Source organism: Salminus brasiliensis, chromosome 23, assembly GCF_030463535.1.
Source record: "Salminus brasiliensis chromosome 23, fSalBra1.hap2, whole genome shotgun sequence".
In the NCBI taxonomy this organism is placed as follows: domain Eukaryota; kingdom Metazoa; phylum Chordata; class Actinopteri; order Characiformes; family Bryconidae; genus Salminus; species Salminus brasiliensis.
Genome location: NC_132900.1, coordinates 6,953,192 through 6,964,323, shown reverse-complemented (window position 1 = coordinate 6,964,323; position 11,132 = coordinate 6,953,192). Strand labels below are relative to the sequence as shown.

Genomic DNA, 11,132 nt, shown 5'->3' with positions numbered 1-11,132 from the left:
AACTGAATTCTTCTGTCTAGGTGTTAATAAATATATAAAATGGTCCGGAAACCAGTGCATGTGTATTTATGTCTATTTCACATTGTTCTGTTAGCATGTCATCCACACCAGTTGCAAAATGTCATGCAACCATAAAATGCACCTAATTTGAACTAAAACACTGTCTTATTTAGAAAGGTAATAATGGCGCTAGCAGTAACAGTAACCTCACTGTTTTTAATGAATGTTTTAGGGAAACCTATCTAGATTTGGGCATTCTGCTGCACACACTAGCTCTCTGATTGGCCAAGTTGTTTAAAACACAGCTCGAGGTCATCATTGCCAGTTTGGAATCCAGGACAACTTTTCTCTTCTTCCAGGACGTCTGGTCCTCTTCCTCCTCTCCTTCATCCTCTGGCTCCTCTTCTGCTTCACTTTCATCATCACTGCGTTCATCCTTGTCCAGCTGCAGGTGAAGAAGTCAAAGGTCAGGTAGTTCAACGTAGCATAAGCAATCAAACTTAGGCTTCATGTTTTACAGGAAAAGTGTTAATAATTTAAAGTAATGTGGTGAGGAAGTGCCATTAACCCACCTCTGAGACAGCAAGAGTGACACTCACATTTTCTATAGCAGTCTGAACTATATAAAACTATAGGAATCTGCTAACGTTATAGTCTTTGTGGCCCAGTTGCATTGAAGCCCCTGTGCTGTTCGGCCACTGACACTAACAGTGCTAAAACATTATTGTAATTTTATCCCAATAAACAGATCTGCTGTTTGAGTTTTAAATCTGCTGTAAAACTGATTAGACTGATGATCTAAGAAGGAATCGCTTGGCAAGACAAGGTTTAATGAACTTATTATAGATATTGCACTAAGCATTTTTTTCCTAATTACTTTAAGTACTCCCGATCTGGTGATTTGGCTTCAGTGGCTGTGTGGACAGTGGTGCAGTTTGATGTGCTCTTAGGTGTGGTGATGGTGAAGTCTGACATGAATTTATGATGTATTAAACCAGCTATATGTTTATTTATTTTTAGGATTTTCCATGTATGTACATGCTCCATCTATCATTTTTTGATGAAGCAAACCCTAGCCTATACATAAGCAAATGCAATACATTCAGTATTTTTCAGTTCATTTAAAATATGAATTAAAATATGCTAGTCAATTAGAATTTAATGTAAAGTCAGGGTTAATAATTTCAGAAGCTCTCAACTCCCAAATTCATTTCTGATACTGGCACTTTTGTCCAAAATATATTCCTACTAAATGTGTAGAGGCACAGAGTGTACAGAGAAAGAATGTTCCCCAAATGGCACAACATTCTTATTATATGCTTCACATATTGATTTCTAATAACATTTTTATTGATTACATAAAAACAGGCCATGGGAGAAGCTTCTTCTGCACTCGATGGCCCTAATGTCATAAGTTTACCCGATTTAGTTTTACAATTTCATCATTTTAGAAGTGGTAAGAATATCCTGCATCAGGACACACTGGTGGTAGCCTGCAGCCTCGCCCCTTGGAATACAGCCAAATTCTCCCTGGCAGAGCTACAACACACCTTGCCCAGGAAGAGGAACTTGTAGATCATGCGCAGTATGAGCCAGGCCCAGAAGATGTGCAAGGCTTGCAGCACTAACAACAGGGCGTTGAAAAAGTAGTATCCCATGAAAGGCTCAAAAACCTCCATTGACAAGATCAAGGTGGTGTAGATGATCCTGAGAAGTAAAAGTTGTAAACGATCAGGGAAAAAAAACACAGACCACAGAAATCCTGAAAAAAAAGGATGTCACTTGTTTTCATAACAGTAGAATATGTTCTGCAATCAATAAAGTAACTCCACACAGGAAAATAACATTACTTATTAATAAATTAATACTAATCACACTGTTACACAGGTTACAAATACACATTTTTATCTAATCCCTACAAATACAAGCTTATTATTCTGTGTTCCAACATTTAACTACAATAAGAATAGTTGTATGTAGTAGTATGTAGTTATAAGAGAAATACAAGAGTTAAGCCACAGACAGTTTGAAGGGTTAAATCTTCTGTTTGAAGGGTTAAATTATTAATTAATGGATTGGTTTCCAGTGAAAGCTAAAAAGCTGGAGGTCTTACTTGCTGGGAAACACAACCAGGCGTGTGATCAGGAAAACCGCAGCAAAAACCACAAACAGTGAGTCACAAGTCTTTTTCCAGCCTGCATAGTTAAACATCTTCGCAGACTGTTAAGAGTGGAAAGAGTAAGTATTAATTAAACATTTAACAGGGCAATTATTACAGGGCTCATTAACCAGTGAAAAGTCCTACCTCTAGCAGGAAGTCTGAGGAGTCATGAACGAGCATCACCAGAGTTCCAATGCGGATGTAGTTAGCACAGTATGAGAAACCAAGCAGGAATATAGTAGCAATGTGGTGAACTATCTGCTCTTTGAAATCCTAAAATAGGACATATTTATTTAGGACATACATATTTATAGGACAGTTTTATTATGCATTAATCCTGAGTGAGGAGTGAAATGCAAGCCAAAAGTTGGTTCAATTGTATTATAATGTCCCATCATGTCTGTGTTATATGTTATAAAATGTATTCTATGGTTTCCAAACAATATAGTACAACCAAAGTGCACAGTACACAGTACAATTTTTCTACAAAATATACTGTATACTGTAGCATACTGTATTTTGGTAAAGAACTGTACTGCTAGTAGGTACTAAATGCAGAGGTCTTACTTTTCTCTTGACATCCACAGAGACGCAAAGCAGCAGGGACCAGTAGAAGCCCAGCTCTATCATGTAATACCAGTAGTGCACTTTTGAGATTGCCTACAAAGGGACATAGAGATTATGTAAAACATCCCTCATGTAGCAGCAACTGAATCACAAGTATGGTGCTCACCAGAGCTGCAAATGTTCAGCAGCTATAAAAGCGCTATGACATTTTTTACATGCTTGTAGGTGTGTTCATATGTGCACGTGTCTGTGCTGGCCCTCACATGGGTGTGTGAGATGTTATTAATTTGTACAACATAATCGTCATCTTGTGCAGACGCCAGCATGTGCAGATGTCTGCATGTGCTGAAAAACCTTCTCATTAAACATTTATGCAAATTATACATTTTGGATGGACCTTCGAATATTCAGAACTGAATTATTCATAATGTTTTATAGTAATATCTCATTTAAAATTCAGTTTGGAAAATTCAGATTGTTACATTTAATATCAAAACGTCTTAAAGCCTAGACCCAGTATATAAGATTATTTGCAGTGTTGAATCCATCAATAAGAATTAATTACTGAAAATTAATCTATGTTAAAGTTAAGCTCTCATACACAAACAGGTAGCTACTAGCCAGTAAACTTAGTTCTCGCACACTTTACTAAGCTGTCATATTCTTAGCTTCCAAGCATCCCATATCAAACTAACACCACGTGATCCTGTCTCTTTTAAACACAATAGGCCTAAAAGCTTCTAAACACCAAAATGATTCTTAAATGATAGGGTAAGCATCACCCTGAATATTCTATCAGTTAGGAAGATCTAAACACTAAGACGCCCAGTTAATTTCTTAATTGAAACTGCAAGCCAAGCCACTAATTTCTTATATGTCATCGTAATTCCAGCATGAATTAAACTATGACACTATGAAACTGGGTAACTACTCTACCCGACTAGTCATTTTTAAGTGTGCTCTCTGGGACTCTGATGGCTGTGGGAGCGGATCACCAGGGATTAAACTTATGAACACTTAAGACGCCTCTTGGAAGTCTCTAACTACAGATTTTAAGTGCACCAAGTCTTGTCGTCAGTATTGTGGATGTCATTGTCAGGTGCTATCATTTTAATTGCTACTGACTAAAATAATTACCCTGCTTCCACCCTGTGTGATATACTTATAATTCTATGTAGATGTTGTTCCTACCAATGATTGTTTCATCAAGCAGCTCTTCTGAGAGACTTGCCAATGCAAATGTACAGAACAAATAAACAGGCCTTCATATTCAAAGCTACAGTCGTTCTTTTTCCTTATGTATGAACTATGTAGCCATGTGTAGTTTTAACTGGGGCAAGAGAAAAGCACACCTGTAGGGGATATCCTCTCCAGCACTCCTTCTGGTTCCAAAACCAAGGTGTCTATGAGCAAGAAGATGAGGAAGAACAGTCAAAAGGCTTCTGTATGTCATCACAAATGTATAAGGAAATGAATAGGAGAGGGAGAGATCACAATGACAGCTGGAACAAAAATCACTGTGCATAGGTGTCCGACAACAAAGGAAGGTCACACATGTGAAAGGCCAAAGAGTGTGCCTTCACAGGAAAATGATTACATGTACAATGAATTCCATTCAAAGACAAGAACAATTGAAGATTTGACAAGCTAGGAACTATGAGGTAATTTAGCTCATTCATGGAAGGTTTCAATCACTAATTAGAGCACTGTGAAAATTGAAGGCTTAAATCACGACACACGTTCCACAGACCACATTGTTCATTTTTACAGATAATATCTCATACAGTGTCAGAAACCACACAAGTAAGACAATTTGAAACAACATAACATCTTGACCAGGTTAATGTAAATGTGTGATGAATTAGACAGACTTTTCAGTTTGAAATAGCACAAAATCAGATTCCTTTAGAAACTGCTTAAAAATACTATAATGAATCAAACACTTACACTGATAAGAGATGCAAGTCCAGCAGTGAATGCTAATAAGTAGAAGACAAACCTCCAGCTTTAAAACAAAATTGATGCTGTGTTAGAGTTACACATGATGTAGAACATAGTCACTGGAAACTATCACCAAGTATCGTGTACCATCTACAATTATTTCTAAAGAACACATATGTCCTGTCATGAATGTTTTGTGAAGAATGTGAATTGATCTATTATGCTGTCATGCTACCATGGCGGTAAAATGCAGCATCTGTAAAAGCCTGAGTTATGCTGAAGCAATAGTGCAACATATATATGCTTCTGGGTTTCACTGTAAGGGACTGTGGGGACACTGTAAGACATACTGTCAAAAACTGACAAAAGTACATAGCATTAGCAGTTTTAAAGTTCTAATTTAGTCCAGTTCATTGGTAAGACTAAAAAGTTATGTAAATTAGAAGTCTTATGCCAAAACATTGTTTCAACGCTCCTGTTTATTTAATAGTTCTGTGCTGAATGACTTATTGAATGATGTATTCACAGTGAACTCACCTTGCCTCGCAGAACTTCTTAGTGTTACTAGGCCTGTCCAGGTTTCTACGATGACGGAACCAGACCTCTACTTGCTTTTGGGTTAGCCCACTCTGTTTCACCAGACTGCTGACCTCACTCTGAGTAGGACATTTAAAGCAGAAATTGAAAGTTCAGTTCTTGTGGGTTAACTTTTGCCCTAATAACAGAAAATACACAGGTTTCACATGTTCCACGAGTTTGCATTTCATTCATTGGAGCTTGTTGGTAGATTGTTATTAAAACCACAGTCTGGGTAGCAGACGTGGCTTGCTTGTTAAGACTGTCAGAAACAGTGAAACAAGCAAATGGTGAAAGGGGAAATAATCAGACCTCAGCCTCCACAAATGGAGACTGACACATGGACAATCAGGCAAGAGGAAGTATCAAGTCCTTGTGCAGATCCTGTGATTTGTACATCATATACTGTAACAAAACAAATGGCCAATAAAATGCAGATCTAGTATTACTCCAACCTGGGACCCAGTTCACTTATAGGCCTGAGATAAGCTACTGGAGTAAGACTAAGAAAATATGTCAGTTTAAATTAGGGATATAAAATCAGATTGATAGAAATGTAATATAAAAGAGAGACAAAAATTTCAAACAGGTCTGCACAACATGGACAAAATACAAGTATTGCCATTACACAGTTACACAGTAAAATCTGTTATATATTACACAGCCTAGTGCCCTAGTGCCATTTGCGCAATAATCCCCAATTTACCAACACATTACTCTGGGTCAACAAGGACAGATGGACTATAGGATTCACCCCCCCCCTCAATGGGTGCACTCAATTTTCTATTTATACAGCAGTGGGATGAAACTTGAATCCTGGCAATAGAACCAGAACCTGCACTAGAAGAACATGTCCTTAGGTTGCTCAGCTACTCAATAGTCACTCAGCTTGTTTCATGTCTATAACAAACTGGATACAGCTCAATGGAAGTGGTGGAGTAACCACAACACATCTCCATAGCTGTTTTTAAGAGGACAAGGATATTTTCCAGGAAGACGTTATGCAAAATGATATGGGTCACCTGGGACTTCACACAATACATCTTTTGTGTTTGTGTGTATGTTGTGTTTTCCCTGAGCTCACCTGTGCAGGATGTCTGCTGTGTTTGGTGTAAAAGGCCTCAAGGCTTGGAGCAGGTGAGGCTGACAAGCGCATTCTGTCTTTTACTCCTAGGAGTCTGCTCAGAGGAACAGCCACAACCCTAAACAACAGAGAAGAGAAAACACCACACACAGCAAATTAGTTTTTTTACTCTTTGTTCTTTAGGGACTGCTATTGGATCGATAATAGTTAGACCTTCAGTCTTCTTGATGACAATAAAGTGTACAAGTGTTTTGGAAACATCAGGGCTGATAGATAGTATCTGTGTGGCATAAGCAAAAATGAATACCTTTTTTGTGATTTTGCTGACACACATAACTCCCTGTACAGAAAAAAATGCCAGTAGAATAGGGATTTCTGGATCAGATAAACATGAACCTATTGGCACCATGCCTAAAGCTGTAAAATGTGCTGTCTGGAATGATGGATTGTGCTCCATCCAATACTTTTGGGATAAGTTGGGGAGTTGGGGATGAGGTGGAGTGGTGATCATTCAACATCCTGACCTCACTAACATTCTTGTTGAATGCAATCAAATCCTCACAGCAATGTTTTAGAATCTAGTCTTCCCTGAACAGTGGCGACAGTTACAGTAACAAAAGCAACACAAACTCTTTTAATACCCTTGATTTCAGAAGAAACAATGAATAAGTAGGTGTCCTAAAACTTTTATCCATAGTGTATGAAGTGCAGTGAAGCATAATACAAGGTAATACACAGCACCGGAGCTGTGGAGATCCATGGCCCTCCACCTACACATTCCTTAAGCTCACAGTTTATCAATTATATAATATATATAATAATTTGCACCAATTATATGTGTGTGTGCATGAATGTGTGCATGTGTGAGAGCTACTAATTAGATCTTGAAATATGATATCAGACATGGGTGAGAGAGACAAATTCATCAGCTGACACCTTGGGTAACTATAGTGATCAGCTGCCACAGCAACAGAGTCATGTCCTACACACATGCACACACACGCACACACACTGCCACACTTACTGTATGCCTGCCTGCTGCTGTTTGTTGCTGTCTCTGACACACTCTCTCCTGTACTCCCCTGAGCTCTGCCAGAATCACACGACCCGCAGACCCGCAGCTGCTCTCCACAAAGAGAACGGCTGCTGTTACACTGCACCATACGGCTAACGGCCAAAGCCAAACAAAGAGAGTGATTTATAATGGTAACAAAATACCTATGTACAATATTGGAAATACTACACTGAAAGTTGTGATGCGTTTATCTGCCCACTATAGATGCATTTCAGAATAACACAGTGTACTATAAAGTACTGTTACCCACTCAAACACTCAAAAACTCTTATTATTTATTTTTGAATCTGAAAACATTTAATTTGGTAACTATTACAATATACCTGGTAACTACTACAAAACTAATGTTTTATAGTAGTCACTTAAGCACTTTGAGCTGCTTTCTGCACAAAACAAATAATATGTAGGGTTATTAATATTATTTTTATAGATCTAGTATTAAACACTAATTTAAAAAACTGACACACACCTTGTGCACTCTTGGATTATTACATCTTGGGAGTTAATCCTTCAAACACCCCTGTGCACTGCTTAAAACTGATCTCTCCTCTACTCTACATTAGTGGTTCTCACAATGTTTGTCTGAGCACCCCCTCAGATGGCCCACATCATGCGTTACTCCTGTGTGCTGGGAGCTGAACAAAAATCTAGACCATCAGGGTGCCCTAAGTACTGGTTTGAGAACCGCTGCCATAACCCCCTAGACCCTGTATGTGAGCCAACACTTTGGTTACTCTCATAACTACATACCTGTTATAATAAAAAATATATCCCAAAAAATAACCCTGTCAGACTCCACAAGATTTGCCTAAACTAAATGAATGTTTCTGCATTAAAATTAATAAATGAATAATAAGTCTAAAAGTACAACACATGTCTGTCTGAAATCGTGTCAGACCAGTTGTGTACATTTCATTTTCTGATGAACTGATTTTTCAGACAAGGCTTTAACTGAAGATTTCCTCGGCATCAAATGACCCTAGAATCCCTTCAGGCCATGTTAACAGAGCAGTTACCTCTCAAAGGTGCAGCGCAAGGCAATAAAGCCCAAAGCCAGAGGCAGGGAGATGAGCAAGTCTCTAGGGAGCGGAGAGTCCTCCATCTGTGCCATTTCCCTCCAGGTGATGCCTGGAGGAAGCCAGTATTCCTGTCTCCACAGCCACTGGTCAAAGAGCTCCATACTGCAACAAAAGAAAAAATACTGTGAGCAAATCTGTCCACCAAAGCACATCCTGGGGCAGAAAGGTGGCCTTAATGGGAATTAAGTATGGCAAAAATGTGTGATGCATTGAGTTTACTTGATTCAAAGTGTACATAATTTCTACATTATTACAATATGTTTACTTTTTATATTTCTGTTTACATTTACAATAACTGCACTAATGCAATACATTATATTTGTGTGGAAAGATAGCTTAGCCTTTTATTAGCTGCATTTAGGACAAATATAGCTTATATATATAGAGGACGATCTGGAAAGGGCAGGGCAGACTTTCGGCTGTGTCCCAAACCGCACACTAGTACACTACTCTGTGAAGAAAACGTGCACTACCACTATAAGTGCATTCATTAGACTAGGATAAAAAGTATGGAAGTGGGTAGTTCGGGACACAGCCTGTATATTTCGGCTATGATGAAAACTAGTTGTTGGATTTATCTGGTAAACTATATGGACAAAAGTATTGGGACACTCATTCATTGTTAATTCTGATATCAAGGGTATTAAAGAGTTTAACCTGCTTTAACCTGGAGTAACTGTCTCATGGATGGCTTTCTTCAAAGCTTTAAAGAATTGCTATGAGAGTTTGATTGTATTTAGCATCAAGAGCATAAGTGAGGTCAGGATGTTGGATGATCACCACCCCACCTCATCCCCAACTCCCCAACTTATCCCAAAAGTATTGGATGGAGCACCATCATCCATCAATCCAGAGAACACAGTTCCACTGCTCCACAGCTCAATGCTGAGGGGGTTTTATACCCCTCAAGCACACACCTGGAGTTAGGCATGGTGCCAAAAGGTTCATGTTTATCTACTCCAGAGAGTCCTATTCTATTGGTAATAATACTTCTCTACAGGGACTAGACAAGCTGTGTGTGTCCACAAAAGGGGTGTCCACAAACATTTGAGCACATTTGAGCTAGTGTATTTAGCTAGCAAAAGTATATGACTAGAGCAGGACTAAGCATGCTAAAATAATTGATTCCCACAGAGTTCCTCTAGCAAATAATACAGACTATGGCTGTGTAAAGGGTAGCCTAGATATCTACTAGAAAATTCCTTCAGCATGTTTAGCCAGTAGACTATTAGCTAGCTAGCATGTCTGACGTAGCGTTACTGCTCCCATCATATCACGTATTAGTGCTATTAGTGCAGACCAACGTTAGCTAGCTAATATGTATATATTGACCTACTCTGGTCCAGACCATTCGTTTTTTCACTCGTTTTGTCCACCGAGAAACGTAAGCTAGCTAGCATCCACAGTTTACCTGCAGGTCTCGTTGTAACGGCCGTTGCTCGATGCTTCCGCCGCGGTCAAGCTGCCCAGGACGGTCTTTCTCTCTGTGTATTTGTATGTGTGTGATTGTGCGGCTCGACTGGCAGTGTGATTTACGGGCTGTCCGGCTGTGTTCAATAGGTTCTCTAAGCCGAGGATGTCTTTTTCCCGTTTCCACACCTGCTCTCCCGACAGATTTCCATACAGTGCAGCTGAGGGAAAACCAAGGTCGAATCCCGGCCACATCAACCGTCCAGCGCGCGAGAGCTCCGTTTAAACCCAAGCGAATTGACCACGCGCCACGTTCGAAATGTCGCCATCCGCGTAAACCGCGTAAATTAATAACAACAAAATAGATCCAGACTGGAAAGTGGATTTTATACCGTGAACCGTTTAATAATCAGCTGAACTCAGTCTCCATAGAGGACAGCGCCTGCTGCTTCTGCTGAAATCAGTCTCACTCCCCTCCCCACTGGGGGTTTAAAGCTCTGGTTCTCCTCCTGCTCATAACCTCTGTGGGTGTGTCGTGATGTGAGGACGAACAGCAGCTAGACAAGTATGCGTTTCTGAAGTTCAGCAGCCAAGAGTATCAGATAAAGGAGTTACACAAAGGAATGGCGGTATTAGTGATGAAAAGGAGTATGTGGGAGATAAGGGAAGGAAAGCACGTGTTCTGCTGTGCTTGCGTGTTGTTTCTGTGTGAGTGGGTAGGTGAGTGGTTTAAAGGGCACTGTACACAAGTACCTGTAGTGGTCTTTTCTATTGGTCCATTTAACATTTAATGTTTTTTTGACAATTGTAAAAAAAAAAAATAAAAAAAAAAAAGACAAATAGAGTTGTTTTTGTGGGACAGCAATGATATGCTAAATATTTTCTTGAGGTATTTTTGTCAATTACAATCTGAAAATTAAAAAAATGTGAAAATGTATATGCCAAAGAAACAAATGCCCCTCCCTCTCCCCATCACTCAACGCAATGCTACGGTGGCTGATTTCATGTGACTCAGAGGAGGCACCTGCTAGCCTTCACCTTCTTAGTGCTGGTGGTATCATGTCATGGAGGAGTTCAAGATAGTGAGTGGGAAATGAATAGTGTACATGCCCAGTCCTACCATACAGTGTGTGCAGAATTATTAGGCAAGTTGTATTTGAGAGGATTCTTTTTATTATTGAACAACAACTATGTTCTCAATCAACCCATAAGACTCATAAATATTAAAGCTTAATATTT

The 11,132-nt window shown here is 39.3% G+C and overlaps 1 protein-coding gene across 1 annotated transcript in view; it reads right to left on the bottom strand.

Annotated features, from left to right (window-relative positions):
• Positions 1-10,506, bottom strand: part of cers4b (ceramide synthase 4b) — a 10,613-nt gene extending 107 nt beyond the window's left edge. Inside the window, exons 1-11 of the mRNA XM_072669164.1 lie at positions 9,895-10,506; positions 8,421-8,585; positions 6,330-6,447; positions 5,207-5,325; positions 4,676-4,733; positions 4,081-4,131; positions 2,729-2,821; positions 2,306-2,434; positions 2,114-2,220; positions 1,551-1,707; positions 1-445 (exon numbers count right to left, since the gene is read on the bottom strand). The exon at positions 1-445 is cut by the window's left edge and continues 107 nt beyond it. Of these exons, the coding sequence (XP_072525265.1) occupies positions 239-445; positions 1,551-1,707; positions 2,114-2,220; positions 2,306-2,434; positions 2,729-2,821; positions 4,081-4,131; positions 4,676-4,733; positions 5,207-5,325; positions 6,330-6,447; positions 8,421-8,585; positions 9,895-10,148 (1,458 nt within the window). The 5' untranslated portion in view covers positions 10,149-10,506 and the 3' untranslated portion in view covers positions 1-238. The remainder of the gene's footprint in view (positions 446-1,550; positions 1,708-2,113; positions 2,221-2,305; positions 2,435-2,728; positions 2,822-4,080; positions 4,132-4,675; positions 4,734-5,206; positions 5,326-6,329; positions 6,448-8,420; positions 8,586-9,894) is intronic.
• Between the last annotated feature and the right edge of the window lie 626 nt (positions 10,507-11,132).